The sequence below is a fragment of the Gavialis gangeticus genome, unplaced genomic scaffold (genome assembly GCF_001723915.1).
Source record: "Gavialis gangeticus isolate Ggan-Ray unplaced genomic scaffold, GavGan_comp1, whole genome shotgun sequence".
NCBI lineage: Eukaryota > Metazoa > Chordata > Crocodylia > Gavialidae > Gavialis > Gavialis gangeticus.
In genome coordinates, this window is record NW_017729022.1 from 176,121,404 (window position 1) to 176,149,390 (window position 27,987).

The following is a 27,987-nucleotide window of genomic DNA, read 5'->3' on the forward strand; positions in this document are numbered from 1 at the left end:
ATGGCCCTTGAGAAAGGTAGTGAGACTACATGGTGTAATGGCTCTTCTGGTCTTAAACACCATGGATTTATACAATGCACTTGCACGTGATTAAAGAGCTTACATTTTCAAGGTAATACATACGTAGTGGATAGGTCCAAGGTCTGAATCTCACACACATCAAAACTGATGGGTCTGCTATTTAATTGTCTTTTAAGCTTAGTCTGTTTAGCAATACTAACATTGCTGTCACAAATAAGGTCAGACTGGACCATCTCCAAAAGACATGGGATTGAAGCTACAGTACAGCTAACAACACAGCAGTTTTCTTAAGCATTCATTAACCACTGGATCAGCATTAGCAACCAAACAAGCTTGATGTTCCCTGTGAACAAATACCCACTTAATTATGTTAACCATATTAAGGGCCAAGCTTGGAGACAAAGCAAATAGTCACTCATTCCTTTTTTCAGTGGAACAGCAAAGACTGTCAGGACTGTTAAGACTGCCCTACAAGCAAAACTGTTCCTAATTAATGGAGCTCTTTGCACGAAGTCTTCTGTATACCCTGTGCTTTTCCTCAACACTCCATTTTTTTTTGTCATTTGGCTAAAGTATACTACTGATGAAATAGCCACAGCACATCTGTATCCTGTATAGATCATGTTTTTCCTAGCACAGTTTGAGGCTCATATGATCTTGCAAGTCTTTGCCATGGAAACAAGAAGACACTGGTATGGAGCCAGGCTAGGAAATTATTTCAGACTTCTGAAATACTGACACCCCTGCACTCTAGAAAAAAAAACATGTTAGAATTGGAGATAGCCTAAAGGTGGGGCTAAGCACGTGATTAAGTGCTCGGCCTATAGTAAAATCTATGGTATGCATGAGTTCAAGCCCTTCAAAATTATTTCTGGTCTGTGGGAAGGAAGTGTTTGATGTATGTTTCTATTCCTTTTCTAAGCTAACATTTCGGTGTTAATAATCCTGATCCCACAAGGCAGCACATGCCCTGCAGGATAGGATAAAATCTTCAATCCTTAATAGGGCTGCCTGAAATTTCTTTTGACATTTTTTAAAATCAGAAAAGAGACTCTTCAAAACAGAAGCCAAATTGAAAGGAAAACTGTCAAACTGGCTTTGACAGTTTCCCACTTTGAAAAGGTTTGGAGTAGTCAGTGACCCACTTTGACGCTTCAGAAATGGGAAATGTCTATTTTCAGGGGTTCAACTATTTGGCTTGAAATATACGCTCCTTTTATAGTAAGATTTCAGGAAGTAACATTCTGAAGTTGTATTTCATTAATATTTTGACCTGACCCAATCAATTAGGGTTTTCTCTAGCAGTCCAAGCCAATGTTTATTTCATCTGACTTTAGTCCAACCCCCGATCAAGGCAAGATCATCCCTGTCTAAACCAAACCTGACAAGTGTTTAGGTAATCTGATTTTAAAAAACTTCCAATAATGAAGATTCTACACTTTCTCTAAGTAACTGTTCTGGTTACTGATTTTGGATTTAAACTTCATTGTTGAACAACAAGAAACTTTTCTACACCTCCAAGCCTTTTTGCCATCTGACACCACCAGGGAAGGAATCTAGCCTGATCTGCACAAGAAAGAGCAATTCACAAAGACACTCTCATGGACCTAGAGGAACAGACTACCACCTTCATCTTCCTCTGTGCAAAAATGAAGTTTATTTCCTACCTATGGGGACTTTTTACCGTTTTTAATTTTCCCTGAGCCTGAAAGCTTGCAGAAAAAGATTTTTTTTTTGGGTGCAATTTCTTAGTTGGTCTAATAAAAGGTATGATCTCTGAACCAAGAGGTATTGAGTTTTTGCATTTCTTTTTGTCTCAGATCAATATGGCTACCAAATACATCCCTGGTTGCTTAACTATACTCATAGGTTAGATATTAGAAAAAATTTCTAAATCTCCCTTGCTACAATTTAAGTCCATTACTTCTTGCTCTGTCCTTACAGGCACAGAGCATAAATGATCTCACACCTCTTTTTTAAACTCCCTTTTGCATCCAAAGACTATGACTAAATCAGCACTCAGACTTCTCTAGACTGAATAATTCCAGTTCTTTCAGTCTTTCCTCATGTGCCATGTCTTCCAAACCTCTGATATTTTTTGCTGTTTTTTTCTGGACTTCTTTCAATGTGTTTACATCTTTCTTGAAGTGCGATGCCCAGAACTGGATATAGTACTCCAGGGGTAGCCTCCACAGTGCTGACAAGAGTGGAGCAGTCATTTCCCAGGACCTGCATATGCCACTCTTGCTAACATATCCTAGTATGCATTTTGCTTTTTCCAGCAATATTACTCTCTTGACTAAAATTTAGCTTGTGGTCCACTATAACTCTTAGATCTTTTTTCTGCGGTGCTGCAGCATATCCAGCCATGTGCCATTTTGTAATTGTGCATTTGATGGATCTTAGCTTTAATATCACTCTGTTTACTTCAGACCATTTTGCAGCTTTATCAGGGTCATTTTGGGGGTTGAGATTTATATTTGAAAAACTGCTATCTGACTTGGTTTCATCTGCAGGTCTTGTCAAGCTACACACAATTGTGTCCGTCAAGTCATTAATAAAGATATTGAACAGTACCAGTCCAGGACAGCCTCTGGAAACCCTCTCTTTGATATTTCTTTACAGATAAAATTTGAGCTATTAAGAACTACCTTTGAACATGAGCATCCAATGGGAGAGTTCAAGCTGTCATGAACACACCTTTACGCAGTTTAATCTAGACCAGATGTTCCCAAACTTTTTCTTATTGCGTACCCCCTTCTAGATTTACTGGCTTCCTGCATACCCCTACCAGCATACGTTTTATATTTTAACCCTGTAAATGCTAATTATTATTATAATGAAAATTAAATCTGCAATTACACAATTTCTCCCATATACCACCCCCCCATTTAGGAACCCCTGATCTAGGCCATATTTTCTTGGTTTATTTATGAGAATGTTGAGAGATTTTAAGGTCCAGGTTTATCAGCTCTACTCTCCTCCCTCCTTCACAAGGCCCATTACTTCATTATAGGAAGTATTTGATCTTGACAGATTCATGCTAACTGTTCCTTATGACCCTGTTATCCACTAGATGATTACACACTGATTGGTCTATTAGCAGTCTACCCAGAATTTACATGAAAATGCCCATGACTGGAAAAACAAGAAAAGGTTCCAAATTCTTAAATTTGATTCTGATTTCTGAATGTAGCTGAGACTCAGATTGCATTAGATATGTGTACTAATAATTTATAACCAGAAATAAAAGGTAGGATGGAGTGGTTATTTCATTAGTTTAGGGATGGGAATTCCAATAAATGTGAAGGAGGAGGAGAAAATTATATTGTATTACCAGGATAAACTGCATCAGAAGGGAGAGAAATGCTTAAAGTGGATTTGGCATCAAATGGAAATGGCCTCAAAGTGAATTTGCCTAATAAATTATGCAGATTGCATACTTGTCATTGTAATTGGCTCACCTTATTCAGGCGTTCAAGAGTCTCTTTTAGCTTCTGCTGAAATTCACATTCATTTCTGTACCTGCAGATAGGGAGAAGTTGAATTGGTTATCTTTTTACAGACTACATTTTCATCTCTAATATGCAGGATATAAGCTTCACATCTTACATAGAGTATGAACTTTGACAGGGACTATCAGGTTTATTCATATTTATCTTATTTGCTCTGCTTCAGATAGTGAGATCAATTCTTTATTGTATTAGTTCCCTATATTCTCCTTCTTGCAATTCATAATGAGATGGGTAGGCACGTGTTATGATTTCTCCGAAGTCCAAGGGTAGATCATTTACAATAAAATGTCAGTGATACACATGGCACAAAACTATATTAGACTACAGTGCCAGCAATTTAAAAGTTACCATTTTTATAGTTACCTCACTGATATTTGATGTATTTGTATTTCACTGTACTTACACAATTATAGTTAACCCCAAGATGAAGAAGATATACTAAAGTAACCACTGATAAATGTTAAAAATTGTAATGGCTGGTTTTTCAAAGGATATTTCATCTATGTATGGAATCAGGGCTTTTTAATTATTATTTTATAAGTTTTGAGTCCTTTTTCACACCGTTAGGTTATTTATCTATATATAATTACTTGTAAAACATCTTGTCTACTTGATTAGGAAACGTTAAATAAGTAATGTGCACATAAAGTTTACTGGAACAAAAACTGGGATGAAAGAATAAATAAATAAATGAAATATAGTGATTACATCAACAATAACAACAAATAACAATGGTGTAGCATAAAATGCTAATCATAAGGATTTCAGTTTTATATTGAAATGTGTGCATCATTCTGTCTAAAGAATTTTTTTTCCTCTGGAAAGCAAGGGAAAAACATCTCATAAAAGTCGGCTTTATTGATTCTGTCCTGTTCTTTGGAGGTGACACAAAAGAAACCTGCTGAAGAGTACAAACAAGACTGTAAATGATCTTGCTTAATAGGAGACATAATTTAATTAGACAGTGTAATTAAAAAAAAGAACGATAAATGTATTACAGTACTGAGCAACAAGATTTGATCTTCAAATACTGAACTAATGGCTCATCCAAGCCAGGCAGCTGATGTTGGCTGAAGACCAGGATGATGTTGTCTGATTGTCCATTGCTTTCCCTTTCTAACAGAGAAGTATACAAAATTGCTGTCCTCTCCCCATCCACTTAAATCTGTTAGGTAATGGGCAGAAAAACCTGGCAGCAGCTGCCCTCTATCTACTATATTTTTCATTACAGAGTAAGTATAGCATTGGCAATGGTAATGAAGATTTTTCCATACTACCTGAGATTTGCACAAAAGGAAATATAGTCAAACCTGAAGACTTTGCAGGGTTAGGTTCCTTACTGCCCTGCAAAAATGAGTGTTTGTGAAGTTTCAAGGGGTATACAGAGCTGTAGCAAAGAGCTGAGAAGCTTGTCATTTAGTTTGGTAGCCTGCTGCAAAATAAGTGGCTTGCAGATTACTCTGAAAAGAATGACCCAGATTCCACTGCAATTTAAGAGTGAAAAGAAAGTTCATTATGGGAGCGTCTACACATCGCCGTACCATGATGTTGGCACAGTGCCATGCTTTAGTACTTCATTTTGGAAATACTAAAGCATGGCACAGTGCAGGCAATTACTGTGCCATGCGGGTGGTACACATTTAGATTTCCTAGCTATGTTGTCATAGCAGCACACTATATCCAGGGAGCATGCTGCTATGGTGCTGTACCTGGTGATCAAATGTAGCCTCACGTGATCATTATGTCGCCGTAGCACACCATATGGTGACATAGTATGCTGCTATGTCACCATAGAGTGATGTGTAGATGCACCTTCTTTTTACTAAAGTTAATACTTTGTCCTGATCCAGAAATTAATTCCAGGGCTATTAATGGTTCTGAGGTACCTGTTGTGTGAAAAAATAATTCCTGTTCAAAGCCGATAGTAAGCTTAGCCATGAATAAAGCAGGGGACATGCACAATTGTTTCAGGTTATAGACAAACATACATTTTAGCTGCTTTTAAGAGGACAAGGAGGTCTTATTTGGGAATGTGAACAGGCTACCATGATCTATATGTGACAACTGCATGAGCCCATTTTCAGTCAGTCAGTCAGGGTGTGTGTACTTGCTGAGCCATATGATAGCGTCCTCAGTGGCCATGTGCAGTTCCTGTAGTCCACCACTGAACTTAGTCAGTGGGCAGTCATCGACAATATGCGACCTGGTGTGTGTTTTGCCACGTGTACAGTCTGGGTTGCTGTAAAGTCCCCAACTGTAGAGGTTGGCCACACACAGATCTTGTCTTATCTGAAACCTATTCAGCAAGGCTGATGGTATTGCAGGTTGAAGCCAGGTGGGAAGCCTGTAGGATCTGTGATAAGGAACTTGTTTGGTGGTGATGTTGACCTCCATTCTTCACACCAGAGAGTCTCTTCTGTGTGGCCCTGGTGTGGCGGTTTGGACCACAGTGGGTATCATGATGGTAGACATGCAGGAGGTGGATTTAAGAGATCGTCACACCGTGGCAGGCATGGTTTGGCATAGATATTTTCCAGTAGCTTGCTAGTTGCAACTTCCCATCGGATATGGGGGGAACAATGTTGTTCAGGACTGGGAACCATGGTAGAGTGGTTGGTCAAAGAGTTCTTGAGATGATGCGTATCATTGAATGTAGCTGCACATCAATGAGTTTGGTGTGTGATGACCGATTCCAGACAGGTGTGCAGTATTCTGCTGCAGAGTATGAAAGGGCAAGAGCTGACATCCTTAGGGTTAAGGCTCTTGCACCCCATGATGACCCAGCCAGCTTAAGGTGGTTGTTGCATGTCTTAATTTTCATTACTGTCTTTTTCAAGTGTTCATAATAGCCCTTTGCCCATAGCCCTAGTGTCACACCCAGGTAGATGGGTTCTGGTTAAAAGTTAGCTAAATTGCCCTAACTTTGACCCTGAAGTAAGCAGGGCTAAATTTGGAGTGATTTTGCTACACTTCTATCACTGCAGAATCCTGCAGATATTACAGTTGTAATAGCTTCTACCATTATCAAAATGTACTGTTACAAATAATATATCCATCTATTCCCTCACATTGCTCCCAGATCTCTCACTTGCTTTGGGAGAAAGCAACATAATGCCGTATGTTTTATTATTTAATTGAATCCATATTTATTTCATTACACTTGTTCGGTTGTACTTCATGAGATTTCTTTTGGTCCAATCCTCCAATTTGTCAAGATCTCTCTGAATCCTAGCCCTAACCTCCAGTGTATCTACTATTGCCCCTACCTAGTTTCATCCAAAAACTTGTTGAGGGTGAATTCCATCCCATCTTTCAGATCATTGGTGGACATATTGAACAAAACTAGCCCCAGAACTGACCCCTGGGGCACTCTGCTTAATACCGGCTGCATACAAATCCTTCATCCAGCCTCTAGCATGGGCTCAGTGCTGTCTAGCATTTGATGCTCTTATTTTAACAGCCTACTTCTGTATGTGGTGACATCCAGGAAGCCAAAAGTAACATACCAGGAAAAATACTGGATCCAGGACATGTGTTCTGACCTTGCACTCTAAGATAGTAGTAAAAAGCATTGCTCTAGCAGATGGGGTATATCAGGTGGCTTTGCAGATGACTATTGGTATGGAGTCCCTCCTACCTTATATATTCCAGCTGTTCTACTGCATCTGCACTCACTACCTGATATAGCCACTATTGCTAAACAAAATATTCCAGATTGGGAACAATATCATTTGGTTTTTACCATAACCAGAGTCATGCATATTGCCTAGCTTCATACCTAGATTTATTATTTAGCAATTATATGCTGCATACAGACCCTGTGCATTTTATCTTTGGACATACTTTAGATAAAAGAATACATTACTGAGTAATTCTCATAATTTTAACATTAATTACTTTTGCTCAATTGGTGGCATTCAACTGATTTGTACTAACTTTTGGGATATCATGGAAAGAGAGAAATAAATGCTTGATTTTGAGGTTCCCTGAAGCCAAATATAATAGTGCTATGATAACAATGCTCAATGCAATTAACGTAATTACATTATGTGCAGAGACTCCCCAGGAATGTTTTCTGTGAGTTTTAGAGGAAGAAAGCATTATCCGTTGATAAAGAGTCTAAGTTATTCATGCTAATGTGAAGAGCTGTGAAGCTGGCTAAAAAGGACTGAAAAATAAATTTGAACATAAAATCTGATTTGAACGGTTTCATACAGCTTTACTTCTGCAAATAGTGTCATAGTACTTTGGCATTTAAAATGTAACCTCAAAAGTATCTGGGGTCCATTTAAAGATACAAATCAATTGGATATGTATTTATATGAAGAAATGGAGTGTGAGGCTAAATGATTTGTGTGTTAGAGGCAGGCCTGGGTGCTATGTAAATACATGCATACAAAAAACTAGAACTCTTGGTTCCAAATTTAGCCCTGCTTACTTCAGGGTCAAAGTTAGGGCAATTTAGTTAACTTTTAAGCACAACCCATCTACCTGGGTATGACTCTAGGGCTATCAATTTCCTACAATTCCCCACCATCTTCACTGTGACAGTTCCTAAACCCAATATTTTTACGAAGGGACGCTAATAAAATTATTGGTGTTCTCTATTATGCCTAATCATACCACTGCCTATGCAAGTTGGCCTCTTTATTAAACCAACTGGACTAATAACTGGACTAATTGGTCCAGTTGGTCTAATAAAAAGTATCATTTTGGAACCAGGAGTTTTAGTTTTTTGGATGCCTTTTTGTCTCAGACCAACACAGCTACCAAGTACACCCTTGTAAATACATACTGTACTTAACAAATTCCCTGCTACTGCAGAGCACAAGATGTTGATAATGCCCTTGTTTTACATGCTTTTGCCTAGCAGGAAAACTAGACAGACCTCCTAAATATCTGTCAGAGGTAGACAGAATTCATTCAAGATCAGGCTGTGCAGGCTTGATGCCCAGCAGTGATGTCAGCCATGTCCCTTGCTAATCAGTCAGTGGATAGCTGTGTAGCATAGCACATTGCTGTATCTATGGCTGTGCTCCATTTTCAGAGTGCTCGATTTAGTTTTTTTGTATTGTTCCCTGCAAAACTTTAGGGCACTTTTCTGATAATGTGATGTAATCTCTTCCTTGCATACTGTTACACTTTGCATGCTGGAGCAAAAAGCACAATCTCTCCTCTGCCTCAATGGCTAAACAGTTGCTTCTCCCTAGATTTGCACCTTCTGGTTTCATCACCTAGTTTGTGGTCACTGGTTTAATATTTGGTAAGACTGTTTTACCTCATTCTAGAAGGCAACATAAGATTTTTTTCTGTGCAGGGGTCCATGGCAATATGGCTCTTTGCTAGCTTTGATTTGTTCTTCCCAGTGTTTTGTGTCCTGGTGCTTTAGATATTTGTTTAAATCCTGAAGCCTTTCTTCACTTGTTTACCAGAATGCACAGCTGCAGTATCATAAACAATATCTTGCAGAGCCTTTGTCTGATATGGAACCCAGTCTGAATTTCTTTGGTGAGTTGTTTATGATAATGCTCAAACAGGTAATATTTTGAGTATGATTAATCTCCATGTCACCAAGACACTATTACTTAGATTGTTTCAGGACATATCTTGATTTTTGCTTTCCCCTGATTGACCTCTTGGACCTATATGAGATAATGAATTTCTATATGGTTTCTCTAGAGACCAACTTGCATAGATAGTAGTATGATTGGGCATAATAGAAAACACCAATAATTTTATTAGAGTCCCTTTGTAAAAATATTGGGTTTAGGAACTGTCACAGTAAAGATGGTAGGGAATTATGGTTTTTTGTTGAGGTTTGCTCTAAGTCTACATCTGTGTATAGCTATCTCTTAATTAAAGGCCCCTTTTAGCATATTTACCTGGATCTTTTTTCTTTTTATTTTGGGATAGGTATTTATTAAAATCATGTTTTCTTAACAGTTTCAGTTTGTTCCAATTAGCACTCTATGCTAAAAGTCAGACTAAATTCAAAACCCTCAAAAAGCCCCTAAAAACAAATATAATATAGGCAAATATCTTACATATTTATAGGCGTATTAGAAAATGTAGAATCAAGATGTGGCCTTGGTTCATTGCTCTAGAACAGTGGTCACCAACCAGTCGAGTATGATTGACTGGTGGATCCTGGAGCCTCTTCAGGTTGATCCTGGGCTGGGGGGGGACTGAGCACATGTATACAAATGTGCCTGCCCTCCCCAGCCCAGCAAGTCAGTTGGTGGGGGAGAGAGGGGGAGGAGGCCCAGGGGACACATGCAGCAGGGTTTGGGGCACAAAGCCCAGTCAACAGCCACAGCCGCCTCTGCTGTGCACAGTTGGGGGGGGGGCACATGCCCCTCCAAATATGGGGCAGCTCTGGCAGCTGTAGGTAGGAAGCGGGGGCAAGCCCTGCACAGCCAGGGTGGGGTGGAGGACAGGGATGCAAGTGGCTCATCTTGGGGGTGTGGGAAGGAGGGGTGCGTAGCCCAGGAGGGCATGGGGGGTATGTTCCCCCAGATCTGCACATGGGGCAAGGCAGGCTGGGGCTGAGGCAGTGCTGAGCTCATCCTGGCCAGGCTGCACTCAGGCCAGGCAGCTGCAGCGGCGGCACTGGGGGCAAGACCATGTGGGGGGGGCGTAGCCCCTCCAACCCTCACTCCCAGCACCACTGCCAAGTGCAGCATGGGCCAAGCCCAATGGGAAAAGCCCAATGCAACCTTTCCCACCCCTCAAGGACATGGGGGCTGGGGGCTGATGGGTGTGGGTGAGGGTAAACTGCAGCTGCAGGCTGATCTGGGCTTTTCCCACTGGGCCTGGCCTGTGCTGGCCTCAGCATAGATGGTGGTGGCACTGGGAGCAGAGACACCTCTCTCCCTGTGGCCCTGCTCCCAGAGCCACCCAGCCTAAGTGCAGCCAAGCTGGGAAAAGCCCAGCACTGCCCCAGTCTCAGCCTCCCCCACGTGCAGATGTGGGGGGACACATCCCCTTCCTGCACCCTCCAGATGAGCCGCTCATGGCTCTGTCCCCTGCCCTGTCCCGTCTGTGCTTGGCTTGCCCCTCCCACACCACCACTGGGGGGGGCAGTCATCAAGGCCCCAGTGGTGAGGAAGGGAGTGGGGTAGGGCTGGGGCCTCGATCTTCCCCTCACCACAGACTTACCTGCTGGGTGGCGTGGGTGGCGGGTAGGTCTTTGATTCCTCTTAAATTCCAAACGTGATCTTTGACCTAAAAATGTTGGAGACCACTGCTCTAGAAGAAAATTTAGCTTTCATGGACCATACTGTGATTTATCAGATACCACATAAGTCTTTGGTTGAAGATGCCACAAAGTTTGTCAGTGTTGCTAGTGTAAAGATACCTCTTTGGCTTGAAGGTATTTCAATTATGTATAGTGTAGTTATTCCCGCTAGTATCCATATTGGAGGATAAGGTTATTTAATGGAGAAAGGTCTCTTTGAATATGTTCAGGTTTGGGTTTTACTATCCAATCTGATCTCTTATTTAGCTATGTGGTTTACTAGACATGTGTGTGAGTTTCTGAAAGTTTTTCTTTTTTGATTCTGGATTATAATGGAAGGGATAGTAGTTTTTAATGGTTCCTTCAAGAGCTCCTGCTTGATACTTTTTTGGGTCTTTTGTCAGATACCTGGGTTAGATTTCTTTCTATAAACCATAGAAATATTCTGATTAGATTTTGCCATCCTTTGTTGCTGGGGTTTGTCTCTGCTTATTTGGCCAAAGTTCCTTCCAGAAAGAATTGATGCAAATAGAGGACATCATGGACACTAATTTTCCCCATGTGTACTCTGATTTTATACCGAAGGATTGACTTGCTGTTCCTGGCAGGTCATGGTGGGAGGAAAAATTGGGCTAACTTGAAAGGAACTGAAACAACAGGAGAAAAAGCAATCCCTGTTGCCATTGCCAAGAGAGGCAATCACTGCAGCCTAATAAATGCATCTGCAAAACTTTTACATCTCTAAACTCAAAGGGACCTGCTGAGTGGAAGACTGTTCTTGCCCAGCCAAATAGTATACAATCAGCCTTTTGCCTGCTAAAATCTGCTGTCTTCCTCAATGGGCAAAGATCACTCTTATACAGGAGGTCAAAGGCAAAATCTGTCCCTTGAATCCCATTTAAAGGATTTTAATGGTGCATAAAGTTACTTTGGGATGTGAATGGCTGTGTGATCTTGGCCTAACTAGTCATTAAGTACTATTCACAACTTTTATTTACCTAACTGATGGTTTGTGTCAGTGGCGATGTATAGGGGGTGCATGGGGGTGCACCCTGAGGGCGCTGGTGCACCCCTCACAGCCAGTATCCCCTGCTTAGGTGGCAGGTGGTGGGGGCAGGTAGAAGTACTGTACTCCCCCTGTGAGTTCTAGCCGGGGTGGTGGGGGCACCAAGAAAAGTGCTGCTGGTACTTCCAGACGCATCCCTGGCCCTTCTGGGCATGCCACTGGCACTTCCAGGCAGCATTCCTTCTTAGAGCCAGCTGAGAGGGAACACTGCTTCTGGGTTGGCCCATGTGACCAGCTGCTGGGGGACTCCCCCCACCCTGTTGCTGACTAGCCACTGAGGGGGGCAAGTGCCCCCTCTGACTCAGGAAGCACCAGTCACCCATGGTTTGTGTAGATTAAAAGTTGTAAAAATAACCACCAACTTGGTTATGAGCTTGAAAGATAGGGCCCTATTAATTAAAAGTCAGAATCTCAGACTGAGTTATTTGAATGACGTGTAATTCAAAAACAATTTATCTCACTTCCTTAAAAATAGATCCAATACTTGTCTGCCCAGATTCATTTTTCCTAAGGTATGTATACACACACACTATATATATAGAGAGAGAGAGAGAGAGAGAGCGAGCAGAAACCAACATTCCATAGTAATGGCCCAATGTATCTTCAATCATCATTTCATTTTTAATATTGGTTACCTTTGTTGGCTTGGAGATGACTGCCAGACATATGTATTGCTACTTTCATTCACTGCTGCTGCTTAATAATGTACCGCATACAACTAGAATGATAATTGGTGATTTGTGGCAGTTCTGTTCTCAATGATCTTGCTTGTCGAGGAGTTTATAGAAATAACAATATTAACAAGGTAATTGTATGCTGAATGAGCTAAAGCAATTATTAAGCATCTGTGGTTTTTTTAATTCCAATGATAGCTGTATTCCATAGTGCACATTACCGCAATGTTTACAGCTGAAGAAAACTTTGGAGTCCGGCAGCACATCTTTAAAGGGTGGTCCCAATCCCTTTTTGCTTCTGCAACCCTATTACTACTGGAAGGAGGTCTATATCTTTAAAACTTAGCATCCCTTTATACTCTTTCACATCAGTCCGCCCACCTGGTCTTATCTATATCCTGATTTGTACTCAATTGTTCACAGCTTGTATAAGTTCCCCTACTTTTCATTAAGTTAAATCAATTTCTGAGTATTTATCCCTTTAATGAGAAAGTACAGGCATAATTCATCCAGAAACTACTCACATGGACATGAGAATCTGTTAAATGGCTCCTGTCAGTTTCAGGATAATTTTAAAATGAGATTTAGGGAGAGATTTCTGCATTTCATTTCCTTGGATCTGTTTTCTAAATTGTTCAGATTAAGCCAGCACACATTTACCCAGGTACATAATAATTAGGTTAGTTTGAAAGATCTTCCTTTGATTTTACAGACAAGGAATATGCTTTGAAAGCATTCTGATCTAATTTATGATTGGTATTTAAGATAATTGCTCTGTGCAGTTAATTTGTATGATCATGCATGGTAAAATGTACTGAGCACACACCATAGTAAATGTTTATATCATTATATTAGTCCATATTTTTAATGCTCAAGTTATTAGACTGCAAACTGCAAAGCTGTTTACCAAGATGCACAAGCACCGCCCGAGGGTATGTTATTTGAACTCCTCACAAACATTAATTCATCAATTTTTTTTCTCATTTCAGTGTGGTAGGGAACTGCTATTCCTGTTTGCAAATGAGAAACTAAGTTGCATATGTCTTTAGACTTCACTGCTTTGCACCTTATTTGGCCATTTCCAGATGTGCAAAGTGGTTGCATACGCTGTCTCTAGGTAGTATTTTACAACCACAGTTGCAAAAGGGGAAAGGCAGTGGAGGAAGACCCAGGAATTCATGTGATTTGCTCCATGTCACTTAGGTAGCCTCTTGTAAAGCCAGAAGTTGCACCAGAGTTTCCTGATTCCCAGCCGGATATTTTGGCCATAAGCCAATTCTTCACATGGAGCCCTTTCTGAAATTCTAAACTAACTGTGTTTTAGATGAGAACAACAAAGATCACCCAAGAGTCACTGCATTTTTAAAAGATTATGAAAAAATCACATCCTAACTGACATTATCTCTGCTAAGGAGAACCTCCCCACTCTTTCTTCTCCCTCCCCCTGGCCATGCAAACTCAATTTACACCGGCAAAACCCCCAGTCCTTTAACTATACCAATACTTGCAAAGCCTTTTTGTTGTGACTGACTTGAGTGACCTGAGCAATTCTGGATTACAACCTGATGATACTGTTCCTGAAAAATATGATAGAATGTGTAATAATTAAGAACTAGAGCTATTTATAGTTGCAAATAGAGATAAGTGTTGGGTTTCATACCCTTCACCAAGTCTGAGTGAACCTCAAGACCATTCTTGTAGCACATGTAGAAACAGGATGAGACTATCCTTATTCTAGCCCACTTGCACTGGTCCAGGGGCAGACAATGAAGGAGAAGTGGAGAGGAGCCTTGAGTCTTATCCCAGAAGTTCTCCATGGATCCTTCACTGCATGCCTTGACAGAGCAAATATACCAGTGACAGTAGGGGAAGGTGCCTGAGGGCAGTGGTTTGCAAATTTCCAAAAGTCACAGAACCCTTTTGTATCACTTCTGTCATAGACCCCTGTATCCCTGGCTTTGCAGGCCATGTGAACAGATTCAGAACCAAGTGACCTGGCCTGGCAATGGAGGTGTACTTCCTCCTGGCACACTCAAGCATTACCTGTAATCTCTTTGCCAAACCCCAATGACCTATTGTGGAACTCTGGGATTCTGCAGAGCACAACTTGAAAACCACTGCTGTTGGGCTGACTGCTGTGAATGCCCAAGCAAGTGAGAAGAATGAATGCAAGCTGCCTGCAGGGCAGCTCCAATTCAGCCCAGGAGATGCTCCTGTTCTCAGCCAGGGTCTATTGTAATGCCCTTTCTGCTATTCAATGTCTTCATCAGTGACTTGGGCAAGGGTGTGGAGAGCACCCTGTCCAAGTTTGCAGATGATACCAAATTACGGGGCAAAGTTAACATGTCAGAGGGTAGGGAACAGATCCAGACAAATCTGGACAGGTTGGAAAAATGGGCAGAATGAAATAGGATGCAGTTCAACAAAGACAAGTACAAAGTACTGCACCTGGGCAAAAAGAACCACCAACACAGTTACAGGTGGGGAGATGACCATTTCAGCAGCACTGCAGTGGAAAAACATCTTGGAGTCATAGCTGACTCCGAGATGAACATCAGTCATCAGTGTGACAAAGTGATCAACAAGGCTAACTGCACTTTATCATGCATTGGCAGATGCATGATGAACAGTCCAGGGAGGGGATACTTCCCCTCTATGTGGCACTGGTCAGGCTGCAGTTGGAGTACTGCATCCAGTTTTGTGTGTCACACTTTAAAAGGGATGCAGTAAATCTGGAGAGTGTTCAGAGGAGGCCACTCATATGGGCAGAAACCTGGAGGCAAAGCCCTACGAGGACATACTGAAGGACCTGGATCTCTTCAGCCATTGCAAGAGAAGGCTGAGCGGTGATTTTGTGGCTGCCCATAAATTCATCGGGGGAAGGCAGCAGGGAATAGGAGATGCTCTGTTTACTAGGGCACCCCCTGGAGTAACAATGGCCACAAATGGATGGAGAGCAGATTTAGGTCAGACATTAGAAAGAACTTCACAGTAAGGGTTGCCAGAATCTGGAATGGGCTCCCAAGGGTGATGGTGCTCTCCCCTACCTTGGCGGTCTTCAAGAGAAGACTGGACAAGCACCTAGCTAGGGTCATCTGACCCTAGTGCTCTTTCTTGCCCAGGGCAGGGGGTTGGACTTGATGACCTACTGAGGTTCCTTCCAACCCTAACACCCTAGCATCTATGGATCTATGAATCTGCCATAAGGGGGACAGTCAGGTATATTCTACAGTATAAGAGGAAATAAAAGCAGTTTGTACTGCTGTAGCTTTCTGGCTATGAATATGTATATCCCTATATCAATTCAGGGCCGTGTTCTTTCCTCAGCTGCCAACACATGGCATCCACTGATGTAAAGTCCTAGTACGTTGCCATGAATACAGAAACCCTGCATAAGCATCCCAGACAGATCTTGACCCTCTGGGCTTCATCTTGCTGTCCTCTCACCTAACAGCTACTAAGAGCATATGGCTGTCAGTGGGGCTTTTCTACAGAAGACAGCAATCCCATCACTGACCTGCCAACATTTGAAAGCAGGATCTGTGGAGGTTTGAGAAAAGAAATGGGGCTTGCCCACTCTCCATAAAAAAAAATCAACCAGCTAACAGGATTCTAGAGCTGGGACTTGGGGAAGTTAACACATAAGGGAATTAAGTTGTTGCCTCTCTTTGTTACCAGAGGTGATGTGTGTCCCCAACAGACTCTTATACTGCAGTGGACAAACACCCCAGGGCTCTGGCTGGCTTACTTGTAGCGGAACTCATCGAGCATGCGCTGTGCGTCTTTCTCCTCACGCTCCAGTTTGGTCCGGTCAGTTGACAGCTCACGAATGCGCTGGCGATTGAACTCAATCTGTCTGGCAAATGCCTCCTCCAAGCCTGCTAGCTCGTCTATGCGTTGAAAGGTCTCCAGCTGCTTGCGTAACATGGAATTGCGCTGTTCAAGCACCCGGGCCCGATTGATATAGTTAGCAAATCTCTCATTGAGATCCTGTAGGTTTTCCAGGCCTTGGGCCTGAGCCAAGCTGTCAAACTCTGAGAAGCCTGGTAGTTCATCGTAGGCATCTGATCGTTCATACTTCTCCTTCCGCACTTCACGCAGGTAGCTGCTCCTATACATGGTTTTGGGGATGCTCTGCAGTTCCAAGGTCCCCACTTGTGTATGTCCCTGTGTCTTCAGTTTGGAGCTGGAATATGTTTGGGGGATTTGAGGAAGAGAAACAGAAGATAATCCCCCCTGCACAAATTATTATGACTTATGTCTATGGAGGCTTGTGGAACTGCCTGCCACCCAACTGCAGCAAACTAAATAAAATCATATAGCCCCGCCTCACCCTGCCCTCTTTCCAGAGACTGTCAGCAGTTTGGGGGTTTGCTTTCTTTCATTCTGCGCATTGTGATTCTGTGTGTCCAGAATAAAAGAGAGCAATATCCAGCTTTTGCTCAGCAGATTAAAACATTATGCAAAGAGAACAAAACAAATGCTTTGCAGTTTTCAAGGATGAGCTCAAAGCTTTTAATAGGGGGGTTATTTTTTTTGTTGGCTATTAACAGTACACGGAATCCTTTTGCCAGCTCAGGGTTTTGACATGAGAGGATGAGAAAGAGTAATTTTTGCCTGTTTTAATTTTTTTCCTGTCATTGTTCATGAATGAGCATGTAGGTATGTATGGCTTGGTAAAGGAAGAAAACCCCATATCAACTAGTTGTCCATCCATGAGGGATGGATAGATTTATCCCAGTTCTTTTCTCTCTTTCCTGTTGAAAAGGACTCTGGGCTTCCAGAAACACTCTTGATACTACAACAAAGGCTTCTGATACAGCAGAACTGTCAGTAACACTTCAGATGGAAGCCACTCTTTCATATGTGGAAAAATCTACTTTAGATACTCAGACCACACACGTGAAGTCTGTAATCAACAATAAGGTATCCTAATAACTGTATCCATGGCTAAGTTTAGGCTCAAACCCCCACCCAGATACCTGGCAAATAATTACCTTACTGGGTGTCCTAAAAGAATAAGTTCCACATGCACAAGCAATTTTGTAATATATATATATTATATATATTATATATATATACGTTTTGTAATATATATATATATATATATATATACACACACACATTTATTACAAGAAAATACAAGTAATTAAGCCTTATCCAACCTGCTCCCTTAACTATTGAACATCCCAGCTACTAAATAGCCCAAAATATCAAATACCCCAAATACTGAATCCCCCAAGATATTGAATAACTCCCCAACCAGCAAACCTCTGGTTCTCTAGGGTCTAGTTTATATCTGAGTGCTTCCCACCCTGGGAGTTTTACCTTACCCAGCCTGGTTGAGGGGATGGGAGAAGATGTGAGTCTCTATCTGGATTGCCAGCTGGAGAACCCATTACTGGCTGCTTGCTGCCTGTTGGGATTGTATGCTGTAGCTGATTGGGGATTGATGTGCCATTGCTCGATCACCCCCACCCAAGGGAGCACTTCCGCTGCTACTCTAGGGAGTGCTCCCTAGGGCTGCATTGTTGATTGGGTTCACCATTCAGTGTTGGTTGTCACAGCTTCACCACCTGAGGTTGTTGCTGGGCATGCCCCCTCTTGGATTTCAACTATGGGTCTGTCTCTTACTGGTGACGGTTCTACTAGCCTCAGTGAGAATGCCCTCAAAGGAGGACACAGGACTCTCCCTGGGCTCCTCAATCATAGCCATGAAGCTTTCCCTCTCACAGACCTTACCTGCCCCTCACAGCCTTGCTTCTCCCATTGCCATCCTTTCTGTTTCCCCACAAGTGGCACAGAACCGTTCTGTCCCCCACGCAACTGTCTTCTGTAGTGTTCCAAATTAAAAAGAAGTGGAGAGGGAGCCTAGTAATACAAAGCGTGATGGCCCCTTACATTTAATCTGTTAAGACAGAAATCAGTGTAGGGGCGCAAACAGGCTCCCAAACTTGTCAGCCTGCATACCAAATGAGCTCATGCGAATCCCAGAACACAACAGTGGGACAGAGCTCCCTTTCTCTTATAAAAGTGTGCATCAGGAACTGAAGAATGTCTGTTCACCAGGGCACCCCAAGGGAAGACAAAATCTAATGGTCACAAACTGCTGAAAGACCATTTTAGACTGGACATCAGGAAAAACTTTACCGGCTGTGTCTCCAGAATCTGGAATAAACTCCCCCCAGAAGTGGTGCAAGCACCTATTCTGGATACTTTTAAGAAACACTTGGATGCTTATTTTGCTGGGGTGATCTGACCCCAGCTGACTTCCTGTCCCTTGGTCAGGGGCTGGACCTGAGGATCTCATGAGATCCCTTCCAGCCAAGGTTCCCACTAAGCTGAGCACATGCACGCACAATCAAAAATGTTGCCGCTCAGTAACTTTTTAATGCCATGCACCAGGGCCGGTGTGGGACACTTACTGCTTGGCTGCGCAGGGGCTGCCCCTCTCCACTTTGCTCCTCACCAGCATTCCTGCGGGGAGGGAGAGCACAGCCCCGGCCGGAGCAGTCTGTGAGAGGCTGAGCCGCTGATCAGTGGGCAATCATCGCCCTCACCCCTTCCGCCTCCATGCCTGCAAGACAGGGGCAGGGGCCAAGCCTTGCAGCACGGGCTCCACTGGCTCCACGGGCTCCACTGGCTCCAGGGAACTGTTCCACTCTCCAGCCCCTTCAGGCAAGCTTCGCCCCAAGTCCCACTGGCTTCACCCTAACCTTAGCTTTCATCCCCATGCGGCAAGCCCCACAGCTCCCATGCCAAAGCCCGGCAGCCCCATGGGTCTTCCATGCTCTGCCTGCTCCTCACCTCCATGCCTCACTACAGCCTTTGAAAGCTATGCCATGTGCCTCACTGCCTGATCTGCCCAGCGGCAAGACGCACATGGCGCCATGCCACTTTCAAAGGCTGCAGTGAGGCACGGAGGTGGGAAGCAGGCAGAGCACAGCCTGCATGTGGGTCCAAGAGACATGACAGGGAGGTACACACACTTCATGTAACAAAGGTACTGGAGACCAAGTCAGCTCTTTGGTAACTGAAGAGGGAGAACTGAAATGCTTGCCCATATTTAAGTATTAATTAAGTCTTAATCCTGGTCACATCGACATGATTACAAGGTAGCATGTGGGTATTACAGTTAGTCTCTTCTATTATTTACAACAATGCAAATTAAAAGCAGAATTGGGCCTTTAAAGAAAAACATCTAACAAAATAATAAAGAGACTGAGACAAATATTAAAGAATGTATCTGGTACACATTGTAATATTAAACATTAAAGGGGGAACCAGGACCAATTCAGGAATGGACTGAAGCAGCACGCTCACAGACCAAAGCAGCACGCTCATGGACTGAAGCAGAGTGCTCATGGATCGCTGCGCCTTAGAGGGAACATTGCTTCCAGCCCTAATGTCTATGATCTCTCTCTGTCTCTCATATATATATATAAACACACACGCACACACTAGCAAATTGCCTGTCAAGAATGACAGCGGGGGGGAGCTGCTGCCGCTGCCACCCACTGCCCCGTGCTGCCACCACTCCATGTCCAGTCCTGTGCCACCCCCCCTGCTCTGCATCCAGCCCTGTGCCACCCCTCACCACTGCTCCATGTCCGGCCCTGCACTGACCCTGCTCTGTGCCACCGCCACCTCCCAGGAGTGGGGGAAGGGGGAGCTTGCATGCAGCTGGATGTGGAGCAGCGGCAGCACAGGGCAGTGGGTGGCAGCAGCATCTGCTGTGTGCAAGCTTCCCCTCTGCCTCCCCATCTTGGGAGGTGGCAGCGGCACACGGTGGTGGGGGGCAGCGCTCCATCCCCATCTGCCTTGCCTGTCATTCTTGACAGGCACTCTAGATGTAGCATTGGGTGGAGCCATGCCCTTGTGGAACACCTAAATCAGAGAGAGATTTTCACAACTGCTTTGAAACCAAAATGCAGCTGGGGTGCTGAGTTCTCCAGGACAGCTAGCCAGGTTATTCTTATGTCCAAGTAGAAGCTGATCACTTCTGAAAATATGCTCCTTAGTTTGTAAGCACCTTGTAGGAAGGGTGTGCTCTCTGACTGCTGCAGCACACATATTGTACAGCACCATACACACTATTAATCAGGCATGGGAATTAACTAGTTAATTAACTAGTTAAAAAGTTAAAGAAATGGCTAACTTTTAACTTTAGTTAAATTTTCCAGCTGTCAACTTTTAACTTTAACTAGTTAAAAAAAAGGATTAACTTTAATTTTTTTTTTAAGTATAAGTTAAAAGTTTTAAAAAATTGAAATCCGGCTTTCCCAGAGATTTTCCTGACACAGCCACTCTCTAGGACTTACGTGGAATGATATTTCTCTAGGACTTCTTGTTTGATAGACAGAGAGTAGTGTGCCTTCCTATGAGATATGGTCTCTTAAGAACTACAAGTCTCAGAGTTCCTTAGTTTATGCTGGCATTTTTCTGTGCATTTACAGAAGTCAACAGGGCAGCCAGTTGGCTGCAGGAGAGGCAACAAGCACAAGCAAGCAGAGACATTGATCCCAGTAAGAGTGGGAGCAAGTAGTGAGGGTGAAGCAGGTGATGACTTTTTAAATTCTAATACACATCAGAACCAGCAGCACAGGGCACAAGAAATTGAACATTACTTCTCATCTGTGAGAAACTTACCTGAAATGTCACCTACTATGAAAAACCTATTAATCCGTTATAACACAAGCATTCCCTCATCTGTCCATGTAGAGCGATCGTTCAGTAGTGAAATGCAGGTTTTGCTGAAGTTCAATAAGCATGTTTAAACAGTTTCTGCTATGCAACTGATCTTTCTTTTTCTTATTTAAACTGATTTTCTCATTTCAGTCTAGTTTTGATTTTCAGACACTTTCATTATTTCTAATTCAAATGTATCTCATACCCTTTTGTTACCTTTTGAGCAATAAAAATTGTAGCAATGGAGGTTTTTTGTGAAAACAACTTTCATTTGTCACCTGGCTGTGAATATCTTCTTTCTGTTATTCTGGTATACCTATATGATGCATTTACAAACTGCTTCACATGGAGAGGGTGAGAAGGATCTAACATTACATAGGTATTGGTAAATTGTTATCCTGAAAGCTGCATGACAAGTATAACATTGTTCTCAGGTAAAGCAGGGTGAGTTCTGAGTAAATTAGTGTGTTTCTGTGGGCATATAAAAAAGAAGCCCACTCATTGCATTTGAAAATGAAAAATGATGCTAAGAGGCAATTCACCGTGTTTCACACATTTCTCAAGAATCAACTGAACTTTTAACTAGTTACTCTCTTTTAAACTTATCTTTTAACTAGTTGAAAGTGGAAATATTTAACTTTTAACTTAACTCAAATTAATTTTAAAGGCTGCTAACTTTAACTAGTTACATTTTTCATAAACTTTTCCCATGACTGCTATTGATATTATGTAAACAATTACACAGACCATGATTTTCAGAAAGGCCAAACAAAGGGAGCAGTCAGTCGTTGGCATCTTTAAACACTGGGCTCATTTGTTAATGCATAGCACCAAGCATTGATTTCTCTGCAGCGCCAGCATGCTGTAGGTGTCTTTTATATACCTCTATTTGAGCTGGACAAGTATTTCTAGAACATCTGTTAGGTACTCCCCAAGCTACTGTGGAGGTGGATCTTTGGGAGAGATCACGACAAATGGAGTTTGGTGTTTTGTGGACTATATAATTTTGTTGTTGTAACTTTACAGTAGGGGGTTGTTGTAGTAGCATTAGACTGTGGGTGGATGGCCCTTTTATTTTATTTTGTTTCAACAACAATAACAGCAAAGGTTCAGTACGACATGCCCACTGGCTCCATGGGCAGAGAATTCACTAAAATGTGCCTTTAGAAGGAGTGCTGATTCTGTACCAAAGAGGAGTTATCTGCCCGTCATGTTAATACAAAGAAAAGAGATCACTAGGGTATTTTTGAATGTCATAGGCACATCTGTTAGGGGTGAATTTTTCAACTGAATCTATTTATTCCAAAAAGAGGGCTATCTCCAGGAGGTACCATTGCAGTACTGATTGTTCAAAGCAATGTTTGTGGTATAAACCTCTAAAACATATTTAACTACAGATATCAGATTTTATCTATGCGTGTGTAAGTTAATTTAATTGATTGATTTTCAAACAAATTTCCTGATACAAAGGATGTAGTGTAGACCAGACTTTAAAGGACAGTTCTGTGCTGGCTGAATTTCACAAAGCTTCCAGATTGAAGTGAAAGCCAGTTTACATGATCAAGGACCTGCCTCTGTGGACTCAATCTTCACTTACATAAGTGACTCCATTCTGCTTTATAATAAAGGGACACTTAGCTGTCTAGAGACATGCAGGTACATAAGTAAGTACATAAGAAATGGGGTGCAAAGGGCAGAGCGTGATCATTTCACACATACATTGGTATAACCCTAGAACAGGTAATGGAGCAATGTATATAATATACACAAGTTGAGGATCTGCCTCTCTCTTTGTTACAGTATTTCATGTTGCTACAGTTCTAGAATTCACTCTATTTAAAACAGGTAGCATCACAAAGGCCATGGAGAATTAGTCAGCACTTCATGTGATGCCCTGTTTTTAACAGTACTTCTTGTTGGTCCCTAACAAAGGCATCATCCACCCTGCTCTTCTTTTTCATAGAAGACTCTAAAACTCTGAAAGGTCATTGTATACGTGCTCCTGAATAAAACATGTGACAAGTAGCCACCTCATAAAACCTGACTGTGCTGGGTAGTAATGCATTACATCTCTATCTTTTTTGATCAATCACTTGTAGAATTCTACAGGGAAGAATTCTAAAGACAAGCTACTTGTATCTTTCCTTTGTCCCCAAATTATTCATTCTGAGTCCCCTAAAGAAGGCTGTAAGAGAAGTGCTTTATAATGTAAAATGCTACATGAGCTCATTATAATGGCCCCAAAACAAGTGCATAACAAGCGCTGTCCGCTCCAATAAATACCTTCTGAACCTGTAAGTAACGGTTGATTTTTGGCTGGATGGTTAGAGTTCTCTTGAACTCTAACACTGCCATTGCCTTTAACTCTACATTAGCATTTTCTTTACAGAAGCATCTATCTGCCTGCAGGCCTTCTCACTCAGTAAAGCCAACACAATTTCTTGTGCTTAATGAAACAATTACTTTTAATTTAGTTTCTGTTACAAAATCTTGCTGGTGCAAGCTGTCCGATCCAGTTCTCAAGATTTGTATTTTCTTCAGCAATGAGGCTCATGACAAAGCCACAGTCAAACCATATTTCATCCTTTGAGCAATTTATACTGCATCTGCTTTAGAGTGCATTGGAAATTTTCCACAAGGAGCCTGAAGTGCACTGGGTTTTTGCTATGCTACAAAATACAGCAGGACAAACTGTAACATGATTTATATCCTCTGCATTCTCAGTGGAATCAAGCAAATCTAATCAGCACAGAATTGGGCCCTGTGTATCAGTTAACAGCAGATACTATCAAAGACTGGGCCTGGAAAGGACTGCTCTGCATTTAGGCTGCAGAGACTGGCTTCTGGGGGAGTGCAGCGGGGGATGGCTCAGTGGTTTTGGACTTTGTGTAGCCTGCACCAGGGAGAGAAGAACAAACGGGTGGTTAAGCACCCATCCCACTCAGGCATCAAGTGGAGAGCCACATGTCCCAAGCACAGCAACTGTATCTCCCAGTGCACTGGTTATTATTGTACTGATGTATAGCTATTAGCAAAACATGTTATCTAAATACCACCAGAGGGCTGTAGTACTATAGTAAGATTTTGCTAAAATGTTGTTAAAGGCTAAGAACTAGAGGGCTTTCACCTACACCAGGCATACGCACAACTCCACTGATGCAGTGGAGTTGCTCCTGACTTACACCAGTTGGAGAAGAGGGACCCCTACCCTGTCATCATCATGATGTAAAGTAGAGATACTTACATGTTATCACTAAATCTCACAGAATATATATTTGCTCTGTAAATAAACCAGGTACATTCCTTCATATTTATAATGCCTGGGGGGCATAACTCACCTGACTCTGAAGTAATTTTATAAAGCTCAACAGAGGAGAGATATAGATATATGAATTTTCCATATAGGGCATAATAGAGTTAATAGCAGGGTCACCTCCAGCATGCTTTATCTAGGACCAAATTAAGTGAATGTCACTATGGTTTTGCATATCCAAAGGGGGGTAGGGGGGAAGACTATTGAATACTCTGTACAGATCATCACCTAGTGTCAACTGAGACCGGTGTGGTGATGCTGACCTACATTTCCTGATCAGAAGGACAAGGACTGGACAAGGACTACCCTCTTTATAGCAGGAATTTGTTTATGTGATGGTAATGCATGGGTGGTCTAGACTAATTATTTAGTGGTCTAGATTAATTATTTCTGTAGACTAATTATTTAGTCTAGAGAACAGAAGACTGAGAGGAGATTTAGCAGCAAGCTTCAGTTACCTGAAGGGAGGTTCCAAAGGCAATGGAGCTAGACAGTTCTCAGTGGTGGCAGCTGACAGAACAAGGCGCAACGGTCTTGAGTTGCAGCAAGGGAAGTTTAGGTTAGATATTAGGGACAACTTTCTCACTAGGAGAGTAGTAAAACATTGGAACAGGTGATCCAGAGAGGTTGTGGAATCTCCACCTTTGGAGGTTTTGGAGACCCAGCTAGACAAAACCTTGACTAGTATGATGTAGTTGGGGATGGCCCTGCTTTGAGCAGGGTGTAGAACTAGATGATCTCCTGAGGTCCCTTCAACCCTAATTTTCTATGATGGATACAATTGCACAAGGAAAAATTTGTTTGGGGATATGAATTGAAAGCTAACCTACACCAGCAATATAACAGATAAAACAGAGGGCTGCCTCCAATGCCTGCATTAAACTGACAACATCCATTATACCTTGTAGGAAGCCCTCAGCATCTTCCAGAACTGTAGCCCAAATCACATAAGAACAGCACAATTCAGTGCCGTACTGTAGGACTACATTGTGGCTTTGCCATGAGGCCCTTGTACTGGGCAATTCCTCTCGGTGCCAGGTCCTGCAGTCCATAGCATCTTGAGCTGGCATGGCTTCTCTAATTAGCATACTGTGACCCCTTTCCAGTTCTACCGTCCATCTGCGAGTGTGGGGGCTACTATGTTTCTTCTACCCAATTATATCTGAGCAAATTTAAGGACTAGATACTCTATGCAAGAAGAAAAGAAGGTTATATGCCCATTTTTACCCACGCAGATGCATTAACTTGATTTAAATTTGGCCCACAGATAGCAGCATATGGTTTCCTGTCATTGCAGGCCACTCTACAATCAATTTAGTTCACAGATGGCACCATATATTTTTGATCATTGCAAAAGGTTCCATGAGGAATTATTTTAAAGCAAAGCTTGGAAGAGGAAGATAAAACATGAACAATTTCCAAAATCCTGCGTTCAGTAAGCTGCTATTTGATAGTTTCATTGACCATGCTGTGTTGAGATCTAAACCTTAACTGTATGTTGTTCAGTAAGCCACTCAGTCAATTGACTGCACAGCTGGGATTTTCTGCTTTAAAAATCTGTGCCAGGAAAAAAAATTATACTGAAGATGCTCACAGTACGAAGTACTGTTTCTTTTGTTCTTCAGGAAGAAAACTGCTATCAAGCTCTGAAGAACTATGGGCTTCCACTGAAACTTTCTTTGCCTTCTTCCAACTGTGAAGTAAGTATCCCCAGCCCTTGTTGGGTATGTCTGGCAAAAAGCAAAACTGGCAATATAAGAAGCAGGCTATGGTAACCGCCATGATTTTTTGGTTTTTTGTTTGTTTCCTAAGGGCATTTGTACATGCCACAAGATTTCCCATTTTTGCCACTGCAACTTCATTTGTATTTGCATGAGTGGGATTTCCCACCACTTTAAAAGTCTTTTCAGTGCATTAAAGTAAAACTCCTTGGGCATGTTTTATTTTGCGGTGCCTCTGCTTACGTCGCCCTATCTATGGATTTCTGGCATGTAAACACTGACTCAAAGACTTGTAATTACTTTCTTTCATCACCAGGTGGCACTGTGCTATTTCTGTAGTCCAGTCCTTTGGTCAGTAGGTGCCACCCTGCTGTTATTTGTTATTTGCTGGCTGCAGGCAGCCAGAGGGCAAGTTCCAAGGAGCATCCGTAGTAAAGTTACTCAGGTAAGAGAATAAAGACAATAAAGAGAAAGAAATGGAGGAGCAACCATTCCCAGTTGTTTACTACCCTCTGCTATTGGTACCACCACCATTCCCAGCAATAGTCCTGTATGTGCTCCCCTTTCCCTGCACTCCACCACCACCTGCACCCCCCACCTGCTGCACCCACCATGGCTTGGCAAGTTTGCAACTTGTTGGATTTATGTTCGGAGTGTGGCACCTTTTCTTAATACTTCAATATTTCTTATATTTGACTATTTCCATTCATTCCAGAAACATGAGCAATAGTGCAGGTGGATGCTGCATACCAGACCCATCCCCCTGGATATGCAGTATCCTGGGTGATATATAAGTAATATCAGAAATGTCTCACTGAATGGGGGTTTGGGGGGCTCTGGTCCAAAACCCTGTCCTCTTCTTCTTTCTTCCTCTCCCTGTAGCAGACTTTCCAGATCGGAAATCAAGAAGGATCAGTAAGGAAAAAAGCATCCAGAATCCACCTACCCACCAGTAGAAGCAAGTTTGTTAAATAGTGCATAGATATTGTAAAGACAGTGTATGAGAAAGAAATGGAGGAGCAACCATTTACTACCCTCTGCTATTGGTAGTATAGGTATACAGGTATTGTATAGGTGTATAGGTATCGTATAGATAGTGTATAGGTATTGTATAGGTGTATAGGTGTATCATAGGCCTGTACAAATAAGCAGCTATTCGATTCAGCTTCGGATCTGGCTGATTCGGATGCCAGCGATCCGATTCAGAGCTCTGGATCGGTTTCCTGCTTTGATTTGGCCAAATCAGCTCTGAAGCTTCGGAGATACAGCCATAGGGTATATCAATTAAATATCTATAACTTTGTTGTTTTTTGTCTGATTTGGCCTTTCAGGGGTGATAGCCTCTGCTGAGAGCATACAGTCTGCCAAGCTTTAAGGAGATAGGTACAGTGGTTTGGGGGAAACTGAACTCCAAATTCTTGAAAGCAAAACTCATACCATGTGTATGTGTTACATCAGGGTGGGGGTGGTAAAAAACTGCAGGGATGGTAGCCCCTTGTGAAGTCACAAAGCCTGTCAAGTTGCAAGGAGATAGGTGTGGATAGGTGTGGGGGTTCAGGGAAACAGCACCTCAAGCTGCTGACAGGCAAAACTTGTGACATAGATGATACTGTGTGTGTTACGCCACAGCGGAGTGAAAACTGCAGGGGTAGTCACCTTTGCTGAGGCCACAAAGTCTGCCAAGTTTCAAGGTGATATGTGTAGGGAGATTCTGGCTTCTGGGGCCCTGCACCTCTGGCTGCTAACAGGCAA

At 42.4% G+C, this 27,987-nt stretch overlaps 1 protein-coding gene and 1 long non-coding RNA gene across 2 annotated transcripts in view; both read right to left on the bottom strand.

Annotated features, from left to right (window-relative positions):
• BFSP1 (beaded filament structural protein 1) overlaps positions 1 to 16,632 on the bottom strand; it is a 42,733-nt gene extending 26,101 nt beyond the window's left edge. The window contains exons 1-2 of the mRNA XM_019516558.1: positions 16,262 to 16,632; positions 3,486 to 3,546 (exon numbers count right to left, since the gene is read on the bottom strand). Coding sequence (XP_019372103.1) covers positions 3,486 to 3,546; positions 16,262 to 16,632 — 432 coding nt within the window. The remainder of the gene's footprint in view (positions 1 to 3,485; positions 3,547 to 16,261) is intronic.
• The window catches only part of LOC109296917, a 386,887-nt gene that overhangs the window by 251,488 nt on the left and 107,412 nt on the right, over positions 1 to 27,987 (bottom strand). The window lies entirely within an intron of this gene.